The 22,308-nt window shown below is 39.1% G+C and overlaps 2 protein-coding genes across 2 annotated transcripts in view; one reads left to right on the plus strand and one right to left on the minus strand.

Annotated features, from left to right (window-relative positions):
* Positions 1–11,633: 11,633 nt before the first annotated feature.
* entpd3 (ectonucleoside triphosphate diphosphohydrolase 3) lies at positions 11,634–17,316 on the plus strand (the record flags this gene model as incomplete). The annotated part of the gene is made up of 9 exons (XM_083990309.1): positions 11,634–11,765; positions 12,197–12,314; positions 12,564–12,723; positions 13,588–13,747; positions 13,852–14,079; positions 14,622–14,885; positions 14,971–15,081; positions 16,198–16,335; positions 17,128–17,316. The coding sequence occupies 9 exons, from the start codon at positions 11,634–11,636 to the stop codon at positions 17,314–17,316; spliced, it is 1,500 nt and encodes a 499-aa protein (XP_083846435.1).
* A 3,810-nt stretch (positions 17,317–21,126) lies between these two features.
* LOC310999637 (RNA-binding motif, single-stranded-interacting protein 3-like) overlaps positions 21,127–22,308 on the minus strand; it is a gene marked incomplete at its 5' end in the record, with an annotated part of 106,628 nt that continues 105,446 nt past the window's right edge. Inside the window, one exon of the mRNA XM_083990155.1 lies at positions 21,127–21,660. Within this exon, the coding sequence (XP_083846281.1) occupies positions 21,657–21,660 (4 nt within the window). The 3' untranslated portion in view covers positions 21,127–21,656. The remainder of the gene's footprint in view (positions 21,661–22,308) is intronic.

Consider the following 22,308-nt stretch of genomic DNA (forward strand, 5'->3'; position numbering starts at 1 on the left):
ACACGTCCTAATTTGTGACAGGCAGAAAGGGTGTTATTTCTAACCTTTCTTCTGACCCTAATCTCTGATATAAAAGTATAGTGATAGGTCAGATTCAATGTGAAGTAGAAAGAACAGCAACATAGTGGGCTGAAATGTTTCACTTATAAAAGAGCTACATACTTGCCCAGACAGGAGAAGGTGTAAACTTTTGTTCAGTGAGGGAGCATAATGCTATTTCCCTGCACAAAGTTCAAACAGAAGGAACACTGCATAAACAGGCAGTCTGCTCTGAGGTTATTGTTACTTTACTGAGAAAGTAGTAAAGACACAGTCTGATATCATTCTGCTCTCTCTCTACTCCAGAGTGCTCAATTAAGAATGACAGGCATAGATAAGGCACACACACACACACACACACACACACACACACACACACACACACACACACACACACACACACACACACACACACACACACACACACACACACACACACACACACACACACACACACACACACACACACACACACACACAACCATAAACCAACATGCTGTGCCACTCAGCCTTTCTGAGCATCCTAATCCCTGAGGACAAAGGCCAGTGTTCTATAAATACAGATGAGGATTCGGTATTAGAGGTTAATTCTTCGCCCCTGATTACTGTTCAACATTATTGCCTGGCTCTCTCACTTGCTTCGAAAGCTAAATTAAGATCTCAGACTAGCATGACAACAAGGCAACTCTATTGACTGATTGGGCATGGGACGCAAGCTTGGGCCTGATCAGCCTGTAGCTGGCCGCCTCTGGTGAGGGTGTATAGTGGTAAAGGCCGAGGAACACTACTGAAGATGCGTCCCATAAATTCAATTTACCAATTTACCATCTAACATTCACTGACAAGTCCACCAGTTCTTTTTGTATGTGCTCGCACAAGGATATTATGTAACATCTCATCCTGTGTTTTTTTAATCTGGTTGTGCAAATTGCTAAAGAGAAAATGTCATGCTAGAAGGCATTTTTTGTTTACTAATATAAAATAAAATGGAGTATAAAATCTTCATATATCCTATTAACAGTCAAAGACATGCCTTACATCTTTCTGGTAAAATATTTTACTAAAAGGATATGAAAAAGTAAGAGTTTAGTTAACAAGGTTACCTTTAATTGTGAAATGATGCAAAGATATTACAACAGGGGCGCCATGTGCAGCGGTGGGTTGAGTGGGCACCCCATGCGCAGAGGCTGTGGTCCTCGCTGCAGTCAGCGCTGGTTCGAATCCCGTATCAGGCGGCCCTTTGCTGCATGTCATTCCCCCTCTCTCTGGCAAAAAAGACAAAAAATTAAAAAGAAAAAGAAAAGCAAAGAAAGAAATTACAGCAAATTAGACTGTTTATTATGTAGTGAGTTTGTGGTAATGTGAGGAAATTGCCTAGAAATACCAGTCAAGTAAAGTCATGATAATGCCAAGTTGAAGGAATATAATGGGTATTACTGAAAAGTATTGGGCAATTAGGGAATAAAACTGAAACAGAGCTGTTTGCTGGTAATTTTTTGAAACTATAATATAATAAATAGGACATCATTTTCAAGCAATTTACAGTAACAGATCAGCCCATTACTGTAGATATTACTGGCATCAGGGGACAATGTGAAACAATCATCAAATCAAATTCTGACATAACCTTTTTATGGGATATAGTGAAAGAGATTGTATGAATAAGACCAGTTAGTTGCTTTTGTTAATCTTTTAGAACATCTTTGTTATATTTGGGATAAGTGGATCAATACCATTGTGTACAACATCAGGAATGTTTCACAGTGGTGGAGATACATTGTGGAGCTATAGTGCTGCTCTCCATCAATGTACTGTTGTAAATTTGTGTATAGCTGAAATTATCAGTGGGTAAAAATGTCTCTAAAGTTGTAGTTTCTTGGTCTACCCACAAGGGGATGGTATTACCCAGGAGAGAGGCTGTCACATCTTCCATCAACTGACAGCCAACCAGTTGTTATTGGATGACCCACATCCCAAAATATGCTGGTGACACTGACACGAGGTAGTATGTACCTAAACATGACCTGACCTTCACATAGCCACTATATCTTTGGGTCAAATACGCTGCTGTGTGCTATAGAAAGATGTTGAGAGTGGACAACGCTGTCTGTAGTAGATTGCGGTGCCTTTGCCAGGCAAAGCGGCTTTGAGGAGCTAAACTTTCAGTATTGTGTGACTGCTGAGAAATACACTCAGTGCATGCAGACAGTGTAACTTAACTGCTGTCAAACATTTATACTCACAGGTGTAGCTTTGGCTCTGTGCAGAGTTCAGAGATTCCCTTGACCACCGAATAGTGTTGATAAATAATATGGTAGATGATTTAGGCTCACTACACCTGATGATGAAATCACAGCATATTTATCTGCAGGATATACTCACACATTGAGCCCTTCAGCTGCTGGGTGGGTTCTACATCTCAGTAAAGCCAGACCAGTATTGCCTGAATGGTTGGACTGGGACATAAATTCAGCCTTGGTCTTTTCTGCTGCAATCAAGCAAATGACATTACTGATAACACCAAACACCAAAGGAGCCAGTAAAACTTTATGGAACCACAGTCCCCCTGCAGATTTGGATTTGGGCCATTACTTCTCAAAAGTTAGTTCCTGTGGGGCGGGGCCTGTGAGTTTGTAAACATGGGGTGGAGGACCAAAGATTTGCAAGAGCAACTCGCATGTACTAACATGCACTTGCTGCCAGACCGGATACCAAAACAAATATGAGACACTTAACATTACATCACAAATACAGTATATATGTGTTATTTAGTTTTCCACTCAGGATACTATTACTGTTGCTATTACTCCACTATGTATCTGCAGAGAAAACTGTTGTGTTTTGTTAAATCTTGTTAAAAGAACCTTTAATCATGCCACTAGCAACCCTAAGTGGAACTCAACAAATGTATCTCTTTACAGGCTCTGGGAAGAAGTGTATTGTGTAGTGAAGTGTATACTGTATATACCCTACTCTTCATCTACGCTGGAGGCTAGCAGCTTGATACTAAATCTGCTACCAGCATAACACACGTAAGAGTAAGAAAAAATAATGTGTAGATTAAGAATATATCTGGTTCAGCACAAACAATTATGATCTTTTTTTTTTAACCATCCACTGTGAGTCCCACATTTGAATGAAAGTAAGAAACCTTTTAGGGTTCTGTGCTAAAATGTTTTATAAGGGTCATTATATTTACATTTATTTAAGACACTCTTTTTCTTAGCTCTTATACTTTGTTTTATCATGACTCATTCATTTTGCTCGGGTTCAGTTAGGTCAAATATACAGTAGCTGTAACATCCAAACCCATTAGAAGGGAAGACATTCGATGGCCTTTTGTGTTCACTGAGCTCGCTGTTGATGAGACAGTCTTGCTGTTCTCACATAGTTTTTTAGTTAGATTATGAATTAGGGTGTGGACTGAGGATTACAGTGCAGTAAGTGCAGCCAATAAATATTCAGACAGTTTTCACCATAAAAGGGTAAGTTTTTATCAGACATTGCCCCAGTACCAGTGTTGTAGTGCAGTCCAATATGATGTCAATTGGATTGTTTACCATAGGCTCAGCATATCAGATATCTATTGTTTGAGGTTATTGGTTGAATGCTGCTTGCCATAGGCATTTCTTCACTTAGGGGACATCAGATGGGAAAACACAATAATCTAGCAGCCATCCCCTCATAACTGAATTTGAAGTCACAACTACCCCTGAGACCTCAAAGATCACGTTACATGGTCAGAATTTAATGTCTCACATTGAACTATGCAACAATTGCTGTGAACACTTATAATCAAAATTCTATTAGGATAAGTGTTTCCTTTGTGATAATTCAATTACAGTGTGATGGGTGTCATTTCACAGCTTTATTATGCAGGAGATATGGGGTTGTGTTACATCTTTACCAGGGAGGCTTTTCTCTATAATATCAGTGGAGGAGTGTTTGCTGCTGTATGTAGAGACTACGTCATCACCATACAGACAGTAGAGACCGAGGCTGCCACAGGGGACCTGGGTTGGGTTTGAGGTGGATGAAGCAATGGGAGGAGGAGATGAGTGTGAGGACAAATGCAGGGCTCTGCATTTAAAGTGCACCAGGCCACACATTAGAAACCATGCATTAGAGAACTGATGGATCATACATGCCTATATGTATTTTTTTTTTCACTTTCTGAGCTTCAGACCTAAAAACTGGCATTGACTGATACTGTCAAACTGTGACCTGAGGGCTGTTAATCAGTGTGGCATATAGTTTGATAGTATCTGATTGATAATGAATTACAGTTCATATGCAAATTGTCAGGCTGCAGAATATAAAGTAAGATTTTTTATATATACGTATGTTGAAAATGATGAATAACATCATGGTTGGGGGGGGGGGGGGGGGGGGGTGTACAAGTAAGACTAGAACTGTGGGCAAAGGGTCTTGGAAAACTTTAAAGTATCAGTATCAGAAAGAGAGTAGGAGAACTTACAAGAAAAAAGCAAGACATCTATTGAGGCAGAGACATGGAAGGAAACAGAGCAAACCCCATTATCACCCACTGTACAAAGTAAGATATTTCAATTGTGAAGCCATGAGTCTCTCTGCGGATTTGAAGTGCCTCAAGTCCTCCACAACATCAGCCACAACATTTCCTGATGGGGTATTTAGCGTGTTTTGAAAGCCACACATCAGACACACATACAATTAGCGAGAACCTCTATGGACAGCTTTCCAAATCTCAGCAAACTATCAATGGTCTTAATGTGTAGTTGGTAATGCAGTGAGCTTGATGGAAAGCGGCTCAATGGGTGAGAAGGCTTCATACCACTACAGCTCAGTCTCGAACAAGAATAATGATATCTCAGACATACAGTTGGTATGTTTTCCAAAAAGTCTGTAGTTTTCTTACCAATAAAAATATATAAATATATATTTCATAATATTTGTCAAAGTAGTTCACTGAGGAAGTTCAAATGAATGCAGTTGTACCAATAAAAAATAATATAGAACTACTTGTATTACAACTTAGATATTATTTATGACAGGCCATAAGGGCAGGTTGCAGCAACAAGCCAATCTGTGTGCGCTTCAATAATATTTCACTGAAATAAAAAAATATTCTCACAACAACATTATCACAAGACATTTTCCTTGTGACCTTTTTGCAGCACAGATAGGGTAAAACATCAAGGATTAAAACATATAGTGGGATGTTATTTGTGGAGTTCTGTTCTGAATCCTGTAAAATACAGTGCTCACCTGTATATTGTGATGTTGATAATTAAAGAAAATACTAGTCATTATTGGACTCCAAGTACAATCACAATATACAATATGGAATTCATTTAAAAACATTTCTTATTATATATCATTTATTATATGACAATAATTTATTCATTCTCTTTGTGAAAATCCCAACCCTAACCCAGAGGCAAAATATTTTCTCAGGTTTCAACATGTCACTAACTGCCATTAGCTCGAACACATCAGATTTCCTTTTGACAGTAGATGCCTCAATTAAACATGTTCAATAAAAACATTTGGCAGACCGTCAATAGAAATGTTCCCTGTATGATGTTTTTAAAGCATTTGGGTGTTAGAGGGTGTTCTATCTATGTTCTTTGCATCAGCAGTATAGTGCGCAGACATTAGATACACTTCTGTGGTTTGTTCCATGCTTTCCCATAAACAGGCGGTTGCGGTAAAGTGCGAAGAAATATAACAATGTGCCAGCAAAATGTGGGGAAGAAGATTCTGATAGCTTCTTCTATTACTCAGCAAAAATAGATGGAAGATATTAGATTACAAAGATATACTCCAACATCTGTCCTTCATCAGTGCTTCAGGATGGTAACACAAGTACAGCTTACTCATAAATCATGTTCAGTCAGCAACACTGGAATGGTTTCAACTCCTCATCAAACAAGTTCGTAAAACTCCCTCAGAAAGACCACTAGGTTTGTAATCTATATCCAGCAAGCTTGAAACAGAAAGTTAAACAGGAGCTCCCTGCCTTTCTTCTATTTCCTCTCTTGGTGCAAATGTAATTTTCAGCATCCCATCTTTCCATTTCATTTAGACCAGTGGACTTTAGGTCTCACGTTAGGCAGCTAAAAATACTTTATCTTCGTTCACTGCCCACTGAATCAGACATATAATTGACTTGGACAGTGTCTTCTTTGTAGAAGACAGTGGCCAGAGACTAGCAGACCACCCACACGCTGAGAGAAGAAAAGAGAGGAGAGGAGAAGAGAAGAGAAGAGAAGAGAATAGAAGAAAAGAGAACAGAACAAAACAGAATAAAATAGTCATCCCAGTCAAGTATGGGATAGGCTGGAGAGCATATCTGTTTATATTTACCTAAAAAATGGTTGGAAATGATGATGTCAAAATCAGAAATATGTAATGAAGCAAAGTGCAGCAGAGTGGAGAAAAAGTGGCCATCTGCAAAATCTTCAGACCCTGGAGTGTTGTTCACATTCCTAGTTAGTTTAGCTCAGAGAGGTCTTAAGCCTGTGGCTACAGCTCAGGCTAAATGAGACTGCAATTAACAAAGCTTAGTTTGACTACTATTTATGGGTGCAGGTGGAGCTGGGTTTTTCTCCTGCCTGACCATAACAGCAAGAAAACCTGAGAATCGCCTTCAGATATAATGATTTTTCAAATGAAACTATATCTAAAAACCATTCACTCAACATTTAAACTCCCACATTAATAAACATGCAAAATGCTGACTAAACATTATTCATGTGTCTCCTCTATATACAGCATCAACTCACATCCTTATTGAGGTGTTAAATGTAAAATCCATGTAATTGTGTTGCTCCTATGTAAAGTTAGACTTGAAAGAGAGCTAAAAGAAAAGGGTAAAAATTGAAAGAGCAGATGAAGAGATGCTGACATTCAGCTCCCTGTGAGGGCCAACTCACAAATTGCTAGATGCTGCATTTTCCATTAACCATTTTATTAGGTTCTCTGAACTGCTAAATGCAAATGTCAATCTTAAAACAACCACACAGAGCCACAGAAGACATTATACAACTATTGTCAGAGGCTGATGAGCAACCCTTGACTAGTCAATTGACTCTGACTCCTGAAAATTGGCTGTTCAGTGCTCAATGTGGGTTCTGCTACAGTCATGACTTCCTCTTGCAAGCTTTTTGCAGACCTATATGAGCATCGCCATTTCCAGTAGGAGAGCTGGTGAATTATTATGTTTGGTAAGTCAAATGTATTAATGAAGAAATGGGGCATGCTCATATGCTCATGCTATAGAATTGATCAGTTGTTATCAGTTGGTTGCAGATGTTTCTGAACTTGTAGAAATTGTTTTGGCTGCTGATATGGACTTTGGTGGCTGATGCACTCCACTTCCTCAAATGTGATATAATGCACATGCAACGTGCATGTGTGGACACGTGTGCTTTCAGCTCCTTACTGTCTGCCTCTGAAAGCAAAACAAATAAACACAATTACAGCATAATTTCCATTTGCACAACAGCACTTTCCTACAAACGACTCATAATTTTCACAGTGGAGTTCTTTTTTTCTTTTTTTTTGCAAATATCAAAACACTCCTTGATTTCTCATACAGTATTTGATCCTGTGCTTTTCATTGTCCTCCAACTCATGCCTGGCTAACAAAAGCTGACTGTGTGATATCCCATGCAGCAACTCAGCCATACTGCACTTAATACTTATTGATTACGTCAATTAACTCTACCACCAAACTCCTTCTCTCTCTCCCCACATTATTTCATGCATACTCACAAATAGTTACTGTGTATCTGTGCTTAACCGTTAGGCTACACACAGGAACCAGCCCTGCATCACACACCAGCTGCATTTCCTGGGCTGGCTGCTCTGTGGGGGGAGTGGTGGTTTGTGTAGCTACTTTGCTCCTCCCACGTTCACTCTCTCTCTCTCTCTTTCTCTCTCTTTATGTGTGTGTGGTGTGTGTGTGTGTGTGTGTGTGTGTGTTTTGTTGGGGTACACCATTCCTGTGGACCAATCACTCTTCAGACATATCATACTCTCTCTCTCCCCCTCTCTCTCCTTCTCTCACTTAGCTGCTCTCTTGTTTCTTGTGTCTCTTCATCCACTCTTCAGAGGCATCTCATTCCCACTCCCAGCTTGGATCTACAAACCAGCTCTTAAGGTAAGAAACTAACAAAGGCCTTTTTCTTCTCGTTCCTGTGCATTTATATATTACCTACACATTTTTTGTTGTAAGTAATAATATAAATACTAAATTGCTAAATAAAAACACACTCATGTTCATGGGGTTAATTCCCAGGGAAGTCTGCTTCACTGTGTATACATACACGTTCCAAACTGATCTTTGGGGTGTGTTAGTGTTCAAGTATTCATGCTTCACTTCCCAACTTCTTGAGGACCAGTTCGTACAAGCATAACAATAACAACATTTGCCATTTTGTGGGTAGGTTACCTGCTCCACATGGCTGTCCTTTGCAGAGACACTGAATGAAACTGACTGAATGAAGCTTGAATGCAAAGATTTTTGGGTGAGAATGGGTATTGGGCACTAGTGTAAAGAAGAGGGGGCTGTTCTGGTGACACCAGTAAATTTAGATGTATTTTATCCAGTGCAGCACAGTATGATAGATGGATGACACAAAATAGAAAATCCTGAAGAAGTTCAGTATTCTAATTCATGGGCATAAATATGTTTAACGCTGCTACACTGTTATATTCAAGTAGAAATATAATTGCTTTACTCAAATTCTATTTTTGTAAAGATGAAGATATTCATAAACATGTTCAACTCAATATGCAAATATTGTATGTTTAAAACTAAATTTAAATATAACCAAATTACTATTTTGTGTTGCTTGTCTGACTTCTGTTTACTCCACTTTTCAACACTTTGTGATGTAAATTAGTTCACATTAACTGATGTACAAAACACAATTGTCAATGTAACATACAGTACAGTGAGTAAAGTTACATGGACAGTAGAAACCAAATCACTGCTGGTTTAGCTGTAGTAATGTACACATTTTGTGAGTCGTGGGCAGCTGCTGAATGTTAGTGGCAGCCAGCAGGACAAGACTGATGTTGAGAATGAGGATGACTAACCACTAGCCACTCTGCAAAGCCAGAGATCAATGAGCTCATGTTGCTGTGAGCAGAGTTTTTTTCTTCATCCTCGTATGATAAATATGGGAAATCAATGATTCCATAGTGTAGCTATTAAGGAAGTCACCCACACTGAAAAAATCCTTATGAACTGTCATGTCACATACATGAATGTGAAGCGTTCAGCAAACAGAAAGCAGCATCTCCCCCAGACGTTAGACATGCTTGTTAAAATGTCACCTGGGTCTAATCACACCTTGTCTAACAGCTTCAACCTGCTTGTTTCACACCAATGTTGCTGTGGTAACTTAAACAGCAGTAATTTAACACAATAGCAAACACTATCAATCAGGTGTTTTAGCAGTATGCTGATCTGAAGTCAAATATTTATTTTGGCATGTGACAGTTTGAGAGAAAATTAAGCAAAATGTAAACATGAGAGATGCAGAGAGAAGAGAATGGTTGTTTTGCTTCTTACTCTTCCAATTTTTTGATTTTGATTGCATAATAATCACACCCATGACAAGGCTGACACAGCTATAATTAATAGCTTTAAACAGACACAAGGTTGTAATTGCAATATTGCCACCATGACGACCAATTGCTAAAAAAAACAAAACAAAACAAAAAAACAGCATGTATGTATCAGCAGGTTTAAGCACAGCATAGTTGACTAATACCCAGTGTTTTTTGTATTTTTCATTTTACTCGACTCCCACCTTACTATTCTCAATAGATAGACTACTGTATATATTCAGTTCACTTCATTACATAACATAACTTTTGCTAAGTTTAGTTGTAGCTTTAAATATAGATTATCTGTACATAGTGTGCATGCCTTCCCTCTGTAACTTTGGCAGAGGTTAGACATAAAGCACATAGAAGAAATAAGGAAATTAAAGATTAAAAAAAAAATAAACAAAAAGGGTGTTTTCTAGATATACAAGGACAATTTTCATGTTACAGACTGACCTGTAATAGCAGCCATGTTGCACCTCTACAGTATATGAGCGCATGAGAAAAGCATGTGAGAGGCCAGAAGTCTTGCATAAGAGAATTGTTTTTTAGTTTCCGTCTTTAAAGCGCATGTGGTGGATCTGGTCTGAGTTTACAGTGACTGAATATAAACATGAAAATCAAACAGAGTAGATTCTTGCATGTTTTCACTATGATTAGAATTTCTCTGAGGTGATAATTTGTCCTTGGCCTGCAGTTTTAAGTATATTTGTTTTACATTTCAGGGTCTTGTTACGTCTTCATAGACGTAAGGGAAACTTAAATGTGGAAAACATGTAAATTGCAGCTTTTCACTTTGCTAGGAGTTGAGCAATATATAAATCTGGCAACAATTTTATGCCCAGTGCAATTCAGCTCTACACCATTACACTCTGAATTTCCTCCTGGATAAATTTTGTCAGTCACAGTTGGGCTTTAAATTAAGTGGTTAGGTGATTCATTCGAGTCCAACTACACCTGCAAGTCAAGCTCATAAAAACAAGTAAATCCAAATAATGGAGAGAGAATGTGCTGGCTGTTTGTTGTTGTACAGCTTACAGTAGCTCCCAGGGTTTTCTTCCTGCTGACAAATAAACCATCAAAAGCGGTTAACCCCTAAATTCTCCTGAGTCACATTTGAAACCCTCATCCCACATCTTTGAAGAATTATAAAGTGGTGTTGTTCCCTGCAGATGATAAAACTATTTAATAAAATATATCATAATCTTGTGGTTGTCACTGTCTGCAATGATAACACGCATAGAGAAAAATAAATTCATCCTGACGAGCATGATTCTCAATATCTTAAAGACCCCCTCCCATGAAAATCGTGTTTTTCGTGCTTTTCACATGTTCCTGTGGCATTTTTCTTGTGTTAGAGGACATATCAGCAGAAAAGGAAGTGCAAAATTGCATTTCTGAGTTTTTCTGCTTTCAAATTGCTGTGAACCAATGGCAGACGCAAACTGGCAGTTTCAGGGAGACTGGAGCTGACGTGTCACAGCTCCAGGGGAGGGGACTAGTGCTACAAGCTCCCGCCCCCCTCTGCATCTGGCTCAGAGGTGAAAGACAACAGGTATAACTCACCTGGTAGAGCAGCTTGCACTGTGAGCAAGGATTATATTCCAGTCTGGGATCAAATCCCAGTGTGCAGTTTTGCACTGAATCGGTAATTGTACAATGTCCAGCTGTCAGCGAGCAGGGGGTGGGTGCCCACCCTCCAGAGGCGCATTGCTAATGAGCTGCTGATGCTGTGCAGAAGGAGAGCCCTGGGAAATGGCACAGGTTTTGTGATTTTGGCTAAAAACTTCATAATCACAATTTAAAGACCACAGAGAATGTTTAAAAATAACCAAAAATGGTCGTGGGAGGGGGACTTTAAACAGTAGAAGTTTGCATTACAGTAGCTCCAGATCTTGAACACTTATCAGGTGCATGGTTTATCATCTGTTTTAAAATTTCTGAGTGTCATTACTTTGACTACTTTTAAACTCAATTTCCTACCAACAGAAATGGGATCCAAGAACAATGGGGGCGGGTGTCGTGTAGCAGGAGTTATTCTTCTGCTGTTGGCCAGTATTGCCGCCCTTGTTGCTGTTGCCATCATCCAGGACACCTGGGGTGTTAAAGAGTATTCATTAGAGGTGAGCACACACATGCATGTGCACACACGTCCAGAACTACACCCTTATTTTCCACTACAGCAGAGTAAAAGATCATTAAGAAACATAACACAGATGCATATAGAGAGTGTGACAGACATACAAACACTCAAGCAAACACCCTCTCAGTTGTAAATATGACCATGTTACCAGACATTATCTACAGTACATGTCAGAGTCAGGGACTGAAGTTTCCTAATGTGTTAGCTTGGTGATGGATGGTGGTCCCAAGGGATTATGTGTAGTTTTTTTAAAGGGGCTCAGGAAGGGTGGTGGATGTAGCAGCTGCCTCTCTGTAGTTTAAAACAACCTGGCTTTTAGATCTTTCATTACTTGAAGTACGAAGGGAATCAGTTGGGCCCAATGACAAATGTGACCTTGTGATGTTACTTTTTGTTTCTTCTTGGTCTCAGTATGGCATAGTGATAGACGCTGGGTCATCTCGTTCCACTGTGTACCTGTACGAGTGGCCTGGGGAGAAGGAGAATGAAACAGGAGTAGTGGTGGAGAAAAAGAACTGTAGAGTTGCTGGTAAGTCTCTGCAACGTGGAGAGCACATTGTAGCATTGTATGTAAAATGTTTACACTTTCTATTACTCAAAAAAAAAAGAAAAAAAAATACAGCCTACTGCACAGAATGCAGTAGGCTACAGAGAAAAATTAAAAGACAAAGCTTATCAGCTTTTAAAAGTTAAAATAATTAAAATAATTAACTTTATCTTGTGTTTTCGTGGCCTGTGCTTATGAATATGATTTCTTTGCTTGGTCTTGTGCCTGCAGGTGAGGGTATCTCAGCAATGAAAGTTGACCCAGAAAAAGACATGAAGTCATGGAACGCATTCAATACTTGCATGACTGCGATCATGGAATCTGTTCCCGCTAAAAAATGGGAAACCACACCCCTCTTTCTTGGAGCTACAGCTGGAATGAGACTGCTACAGTAAGACAGTGATAACATAACTGATAACTTTAGGATAGTATCTCACTGTTACTGAGCCTATTGGAAAGTGGTAGGAAGTACCAGACCAATTTTACTTCATTCATACCACGTTCTCCCCCAAAGTAGCAATAAAACCTGTCTGGACTGCAGACCCCAGAAGACCAAATATGGCGTCTTCTCACAGCAGCGAATAGGTGCATGAGATGTTTACTGAGTTGCAAAGGTCATAAAATTCATGCCACTTCTCCAAGGGCTGATTTGATCCTTCAGTTTGCTCCACAGTGCTGTGGTCACAACTTGTACAGGCAAACACTGCACTGAATAGACATTCAAACATTTAGCGTAGAGAAACATTATGTTAATGAGAAGTCTAAAATACAATTTGAGTAAATCATTTAATTGAAGTTCCCAAGATGATACAGCAGACGATGTTGTAGTAGACATTTTTGGAATTATTCTCATACTAATAAGATGATTGTTGCAACCTACAGTAAGTGACTGTGAGGTAAATATGAGCATAAAGCCAGAGATGATTTTTCTATCTTAGTATAAAGACTGGGAGCTGGGCACAACCAGCCTGGCTCCGTTCACAGGTAAACATTTCTCCGAGATAAACTCCAGAATAGAATAGAATAGAATACTCCAGAAAGTCATTGGTTCGTATGTATTAAATAAAAAGAGATATAATGTGTTAATTAATGAGCTTTGGACAGAGCCAGACTCACTCCTTCAACTTTATCATTGTTAAAATGTCATTATCGACTGTATATCACTGTCTATGTACTTATGAAGATTATTCCCTTGATGACACTGTTTCAGATTTTGTCTGTAATTGCATTTCTTTTTTTTCTTTTTTGCCACAAGTGAGCAGGATGAGCAGAGGTCCAATGAAGTCATGGAAAGTCTCAGAGATTACCTGATGTCTTTGCCCTTCTCCTTCCAAAATGCCTCCATCATTACTGGTCAAGAGGAGGGGCTATATGGGTGGATCACTGTCAACTACCTCGGGGGGAATTTTATTCAAGTAAGGCAGTGCCATTGAGCCATCCGGTATATCTTCTACACAAACATATATGTTGATTACAGTATGTAATGGTTCATCATGCATTTTGCTTCCCCAACTTACAGAAGAACATACTTAATGCTTATATCCGGCCAGATGGGGCAAAGACAGTAGGATCTATGGACCTTGGCGGAGCATCAACCCAGATTGCTTTCGCAGTCGACTATAATCTCACAGGACCAGACTACATGCCTGTCAAACTATATGGTTACCCATACAATGTCTACACACACAGCTTCCTCTGCTATGGCAAAAATGAGGCTGAGAAGCGGATTCTGGACAAAATAATACAGGTAGTACACATGTGTGTCTGTGTGTGTGTGTAGAAGAAATTGATTCAAGGTCAAACCTCTAAAAGGATAGTGGTTCTTTCTTCCCATCCATGTTTTAGTGCATGTGGCAGTGGGAATGTGTGCTTTGTTTTGTATGCATGTCTAAGTCAAACTCCATTAGGGCCTCGTAAAGGATTGATTGATAAACACTGCTGTCCCTGAGTTGCCAAGAAGGAGGAGGGAGACCAGTCTAAGATGCATTATGTCATTAAGTATTATTGATCGGGCTGTGAATGTCGTCAAGTTAGTCTGCGAGAAATGCATTATTTCTGGTAACTTATAACTTCATTCTTGAAACAAATAGGATTTGTAGCATGAAAAATGTGCCATGCTGTGAGGATGTGTAATGGGTATAAATTTGGAACAGGTATTTACATCAGGACCTGGATTTCATATGCAGACAGCTAATGTTTTATTATACATGATATGTCTTTCAGTTGGTTTTCATTTCCTCACCCTCCATTCCTTCTAATGATAATTTCTTCCTCTTTTCAATGTTCCAGGAATCATCTGACCCAGCATTTGTCCTGAACCCCTGCTACGTTGAAGGTTTCAACACTACACATAAAGCCTCAACGATTTATGACTCAGAGTGCACAAAGAAGCCAAAAAACTACAACCCAGATCAAGATATCGTCATGGTGGGAGCCCCTGACTCAGAAAAGTGCAGGAGCATTGTGAAGTCCATATTTGATTTCGAAACATGTTCTTCATCTCACTGTTCCTACGATGGGGTGGAGCAGCCGCCAGTCACTGGGGACTTTATGGTAACACACAGTGCAAATCCAGTACAATGAACAAGTGAACGTGAAATCAGAGCAGCTTACACTGTTTTTTTTTTGTTCTTCACAGGCATATGCTGGATTCTTCTACACTGCAAGGGCTCTGCTGATGAATGGCACATCAGATCTTGATCAATTCAACTCATCAGTCACGAAATTCTGCCACACGCATTGGAAAGTGGTGAGTTCCTCAAATTGGTAAACAACAAAGCAATAAGGAATGAATACTGGAAGAAAACTTCCATATGTGGAAGATCTGGATCTAAGTTTGTGTAGCCGATGTCATATCTGGCCCTCTGCGTTGTGTTTCTCACGGCCTGCCCTAGGTGGGGTTCGATTCACCATTTTAAATGTTGATTAGGAATTGAAACTACTGATCACTATATTTTTTGCTGCACCGCAACACAGGTGCCAGCCTAAGGACAAACACAAATGACTGACTGACGTTGTTAGACCATTGGTCAGATGTATGCTGAGTGACTGAGTGATAAGTGTCTGTCTGTGCCTCTAACTTTTGCTCCGAGCAATCATTTTACATATTAAATTCGACAGAAATCACAGCACAGGCTTTATCACTTAACTTGTGTATTTGTTGATTTTGTAAGATGGCGTCACAGTCATAATTTTTGCTGCAGCACAGCAGGAGCTTGGTGGTGGCTGCTGGTTAACAAATCATCTAAATTGGCTTCATTTCAGTTACTGTTTAAAATTCTGTTGTCTGACACCAGAAACTGAAACGCATGTACCATGGAGTAAAATACTGACTATACTGTATGTGAGCACAGAGAGTAGGAGGGCGGGAAATAGAGTAAAGACAGAAACTGGGCTGGATTCAAATAGCTCAGAGCTATAACCGAGGAGTGACAAGGATGACAAGGGATGGGAAAAAATGAAGTGAATGGAAAGACGAGGGGGGTGGGAGGATGGGGCAGAGAGGAAAACATCAAAAATCTGAAAAAAAAGGAATGATTAAGTTCCATGGAAAAAGGAGAGTATTTTTCCTCGGGCAGCATATCTGCTTTAACATCACCAACTGAGGTGTGGCAAGTTGTGTGACAGCATTTTCTTGTTTGGGATTTAGTGTTGGGGTCCTTCCCAATACATGATGTGAAAAGTGCACTTAACGTCCTAAGAAAGTATACTGTAGGCATACAAGTTGTAAAGTTATTATTATGATTTAAAACAAAACTTATTTAGGATATTTCTTGACTAAAACATTGATATTTTATCAATATTAATTTCCATAAACTTGTATCATTATTCTCACAAATCTGATCTCTGTTTCTCTTTATTTCAGCTGCAAAAAGAAAAGACATGGATCTCTGACAGATACCTAAAGGGTTACTGTTTTGCAGCTCACTACATCTTCTCCATGCTGGCAGATGGATACAAGTTTGACAAAGAGACGTGGAAAAACATTCTCTTTGCAAAAGAGGTGGGTTGAACAAAAAGTCTTGCATAAGTTTCACCAAGACATCTCTGCATTTCTGTATTCTAGCACCAAAATATTACTCATCTTTAAAGATGGAAAACAAAAACAGCACTTTGGTGTCAGTAGCTGTGGCTGTGTTGCCACCAGCAACTCAGATACTTACTCAACTCATAGACAATTAACAGCCTCTTAGATGCATAAGTGAGAATGAGGCCATCCACTGACACCTATTGAAGATGGATGGATGACATACCAATCATCTGTGTTCAAAAGATTGAGAGAGCGCCAGGAAATGTATTGCTCTGGGATGCCCTGAGGGTGCGGGACGTCTTTTACAATGGAACTCGCTCAGCAGCAGAAGGGAATTCCTAAGTCTGTGACACACAGTCACTCATGTGTCATAAAGTCACACATTGCAGCCGCAGTTTCCAAATTGCATGGTGGTTGCCCTTTAGTCAAGATTGTTTCTCAGCAGCTGGCAATAATCCCAATCTTCAGTCCTACCAACAACAGAGTTAGTGTGATGTGCGTGCTATGTAATGCCTACAGGGTGTCTGGGAGTCTCTCGGCTAAAAGGTCCTTTAAGAGGAAGCTACTAGACAGACACATTTAGATTCTTCAGAGGGCTGTTATTTGGGGGCTATTACTCATATTTTGCCCCAGAGCTGTATCTGTTTGACTTTTTGACGTTTGTGTGACATTCTCAACTTCTCCAGACATGCTAAGTGATGTAATTGCTGACTGACGTAAATTTCCCCGTGAGATAAATGGGAAATCTCCTTTTCTCTTCCTCAGGTGGAGAACACCAGCATAGGGTGGAGTTTGGGCTACATGCTGGGTATGTCCAACATGATCCCATCTGAAGTGAAACAAATTCTTCCCATGACAAACGCTGCCTTTGCTGGCCTTATCTTTCTATTTTCAGCACTGACCATTGTGACCGTTATGGTCATTTTCATCATACTTGTCCGCACCTGCTTCTGAGAGTGTAAGTTACAAAGAGAATGATCTGCCACTGAAAGCCTTGCGGGTTGATGTAATCCTGTGAGTAACTGGAGACTACTGCAGTTACTAAGGTGTTTTTGTGTGTGTGTGTTTTTTTCTGGTTTCACTGAAAGTGAAAAAACAGGCCTAAAAATATTAAAACAGTTAATTTTGTACCTCAGGGAAATGCACTTACTGTATAGATGTATGTCATAGGGTGGTTGTTGATTTCCAAAAAGATGACACAGGGGTTGAATGATGCATGATTGAAGGAAGAGCATCCAGAAATGTCTATATGTCTGTTCTGTGCACGCTGTATCATCTCAACTCTGTAAACTTAAATTGAGATTCCTACTTGTGTGTTCTCATACACACATGGGCCCTACAGGCAAAAAGCATGACACATTCACTTGCTACTGTATGTTTTGTTACTGTTTTACACATGACATGTAATTGCACTTAATGCATTTACCACTTTGAGATACCACTTTGCGATTTTGTAGTGTTTACACAATGTATCTCAAACTATAACTACACAGCAATATTCCACATTTAATGAATTAATGAAAATCTCCTTAATAAATAGTGTAGAGAGCAACATTTGCAAATGTGTCCGTATGATTTTAGATATAAGTTACATCAAGCCATTAAGTTGCATACACTCTATTTGTGAAACTAATACTAACATTTACATTATATAAAATCAAAAAGGTTTTCATTTGCTGATTCTGGTCATACTGACAATTCACACACAGCCCTGAAATAAGTGCTGACACCAGTGGACAGGTGAAAAAATTCAAACAACTTTTTATCTGGTGTCTAGATGGTTAACACATACAGTACCGTCGTCGCTATACCAACGAGAGCAAGCCATGAAATCTGAGTTGATTGGGCTGTATGTTCAAAACATTTCGCCGGCAGGTGATTGGCAACTATTAAAGGATACAAGTGTGGATCTTGTCTTGTCTGTCATTTACCATTCTGTATACATTCCCTCTATTTGTGGAGTGATTCCAGTTCCAGTCTACAACCCAGTTCCCTCTGCACTGGAGATGACTAGAGGATATGCATGATTCTCATATGATGCACTGCCTGTACTGTGTCTAATAAATGATTCTCTCTAGTATTTCATAAGCTTAACTACTAACTGTATGTTTTGTGGCTGTTGCATAAACAACAATTTACCTTTAACTTACCTTACAGATATGATGAGCTCAGCATGTTATTTTATGTCATATTAAACTGCAGGCAGCTCTGTCTTCAAGTGTCTAGTGGAATTTGGAGAAGAGAGACAGTGAAGTATGGTGGCAATGAGAGATCAACACGGTGCACCTTATGGAAACACATGGAAATACACAAATGCACTGCAAATTCTGTAAAAACGTTGAGCAAAAACAAGGGTGCTGCAAAAAATCTCTACGACTGGGCGGGCTCACTTTGTTCATCAAGGTGTTGTCCTACAGACAGCGGCCTGGTTTCAACTCCAATCCATGACCCTTGATTTCTCCCAAGCACACTTATGTTGTGTTCCCATTGTGTTGATATTTGCAGCGCATGTGTTATCAGACTGATAGACGCAGAAGTTGCAGTGAGTTGAGCTCTCGGGGCCACCGTAGTAAAGTATAACAATCTCTGTTTAAATCTGAAATGCTTCTGTTTTATGTCTGCCAACTGACCAACTGTATAACCCCCCAGTGACTTGTTAAAACTGTACACAAACAACTCTCAAAAAAACAGACAGTTTGTCAACCTGTCACTGAAACTGAACACAACAGTGAACTCTAGTGGTGCTGACTTGTACTACCTGAATACATAAGAGGGCTGTTGACAGTTTGAAACATTTTTTTTATTTTTTATTGAAAGATTTGTCTAAAAAGAAAACCGAAAAAAAAGAGACATTTGGAACTACAGCAATATCCACTGGTTCTACAGACACTCTCAGAATCACAATTTGAAAGACATGGGAGGCATGTGACCAAGCAAATAAAAAAATAGCATCATCAAAGTTATTTCTTTTGCATCTTCTTTTACACACCTGTACAAAAAAGATCTCATAAATATTACTTTTGTTCTTGCTTTCTCTTCTCTCTCTCTCTCTCTCTCTTTCGCTCATCTTTCAATAGGTTACTCTCGGTTAGAGGTTTGTTTCTGCTTGATTTTGGTTGAACCATCCTTTTTCTGTTCATGTCTGTTCCTCTGTTTCCATTAGCTTCCTTTCATTGGTGGAGAGTCAGGTGGGTGGGACTTTGAAGATGCGACCTCAGAGCCAGCTTCAGCCAGTTAAAGTCCATTTAGTGTTTTTTTTTTTTCTTTTGTTTTTGTTTCTTAACTGATGCACTTTGACTCAGTGCAACCCATCGTCTTTCTCCCAACCTGAAATAGTCAATTTTGGGGATGCAATGCTTCCACATCCACCCCGGTACAAGTCAGCCTCAATCCCCAATACTGAAAAGTGTTTAGCAGCTCACATATCATAATCAGTTCTCAAAAAAAAAAAAGACCAAAAATAAGCAACACAAAAAGAAAAAACAACTTCTCCTCCTTTCAGGAGATAAACATAAGCTAAAATTATTTTGTTCAACAGAAATGCCCTTTCATCTTACAGAGATCATCGCCCTGCTCACATTGTCAATGGCTTGTGTTTGGCAAGACAGTGGTTGTACAACAGTTTTGTTGTGTGGACTGAGACAATATGAATTTCAAAATCATTAACTCTAAAGTGTTTTTTTGGGAAGCCATCTTGATGAGCTACTGCTGCCAGCGTCGGCATTTGGGATGTGAGATTGGTCGATTTAGCCTAAGGATGGTGTAGCAGGTGTGTATACAAGTTCACACAGTACACACCACAGGAATTGATGCATATTAAGCCGCTTTATCGCTAAAAATATACTACACCAACTCAATTACAGTACAGCCACTGCTTTCAGTATCTCCATACCACATGGTGTCTGGTCTCCCAACAGATGTTATGGTGCCACATTTGATCGCATGACATACAAAACGTCTCAGAGAGCCGTCCTCTGGAGGAGGCAACTGTGTTAAACACCTACTGCATGTTCTCAGTCACTGGCAAAATCAGCTCACACACCAACAGCGTGAAAAGCAAGAAAAAAGATTCAGCAACATAAGGAAGATCTCTTCACTACCTAGTTTCTTCATCTTTGGTATAAAATGTGCCACCTGGAGGCTGCGTTTGTTCAACAGTTAAGAAAGACTCAAGAAACTGTCAACAGTTTTACTAAAACTATTGCTTTTGCACATTTAAAAATCCTTGCGTTTTCTTCTGCTATTTCTCAAAGTCAGAAATATTCCTTTTTTTTTTTTTTACTTTTCTTTTTGCAGCGTGACAAGCAAAGCAGGCAAGGCAAAGAAACACTTTTTGGAAGGTAAAATGACTAAAAAAATTTAACAAACAAAAACAAAAAAATACAAATGCAATGAAGAAATAGAACTTTTATCCCATGATTAAACTAAACTGCATTTTCCAGGGAGCAGTGGATTCACCCTTTCCACAAGTCACATTGAAGACAATTTTTTTTTCCTATGAACCGACACCAGCTGCATTGCACCACATAATTTAAAATCATCTTCATACAAATACAACCTTTTTTTTTAAAATCCTGTACAGATAGCTTTGTATATTTCATCTTCAAGGCTCATTGAAACTCCAAGAACCTTTCAAATCATTCAATCACTCATTCTTTTTTTTCTCTAATAATTCAACACTATGGAAACTTTTTCTCCAAAGTTTGAGAAAATTAAGGCAATAAAGATTTACGAAAACATTGATATTCTAGAAAACTACTCAAATAATAAAAAGAATGAAAATAATGTAGCTTAATATCAAAGGAAGACAACCTGTTTTTTTTTTCAAGACTTTGCTTCCTTTCTTTTTTTCTTTTTTTTTTTAATAAAAAAGTCTGAAAATCTACCTGCACATTCAAATGTTCCTTTTTTTATGTACAGTTTGTTGGTTGAGTTTAGATTTAAGTTGATGTCTTCTCTCTTTCCTTTGGAGGCAAAGTCCAGTCTCAAGGTGAGAAATGATAAACTCAAAGTTGCAGACTGTGTTTGATTTCATCGTCCCCTGGTTCAAGCAAACCATAATTTCTTTATTCTTCTTTCTTTTTCTTAGTTCAACCAGGTAGGAAATATAATTGATTTTTTTCTTCATTTTGTCTTTTATTTGGTGCCTGTGCACAGTGGAAGCATTCTCCTCTCAGTGTTGTCCATATCACCTCTTTTTCTTTGTCCCTGTTTCATTTTGATTCTCTCTGTGTCTCCAGCCCCTCAGTGCAGTCCTTCTAAAGGCAATGCAGCAATGATTCCTACCAATCTTGTTATCTAAAGGAAACAGAAAAACAAGTCAGTGAAAACAGGGTAACAGTGTTACTGTTTTTAAAGTGGGCACAATATTCTTTGTCCATTCACTGTGTGTAAAGGAGAACGCCAGCAGGTTATCTAGGAAGCAGAAAAACAAGACAAACACAAGGAGGGAGATTACAAAAAAATGGGGAGGTTGTGTTTTACAAGCAAAGGCTGACACAACAAATGGCATAGCATTTTGTCTGTGCAACACCTGCACACTGTTGTCCTCTGTAGCTAATTGTACCCCATGTACACACATTCAGCGTGATTGATATCATTTGCACAGTCTTGGTAAACAGTGTTGTACCACACTGATGTCCCACTCTCTGTCCAGGGCCAATACCTTGCAGATAGGCTTGACAAAGCATCTTTAAAAGACTAGTTTGACATTTTCAGAAGAACACTGAATCACAATTGATACCATTTTCTCCGTGGTAAATATGAAGCTACTGTACAGCCAGCTGCTAGTTAGCTTAGCTTAGCATAGAGAGTGGCAATGGATGGAAACAGCTAGCCTGGCTCTCTCAAAAGGTCATAAAATCTAAATGACAAGTCTCTATGAATGACTCTATTAAAAGTACAAAATATTTCAGCATATCTGAGCTATCATTAAGTCCTCCCATA

This window comes from Trachurus trachurus, assembly GCF_905171665.1.
Source record: "Trachurus trachurus genome assembly, chromosome: 16".
Lineage (NCBI taxonomy): Eukaryota > Metazoa > Chordata > Actinopteri > Carangiformes > Carangidae > Trachurus > Trachurus trachurus.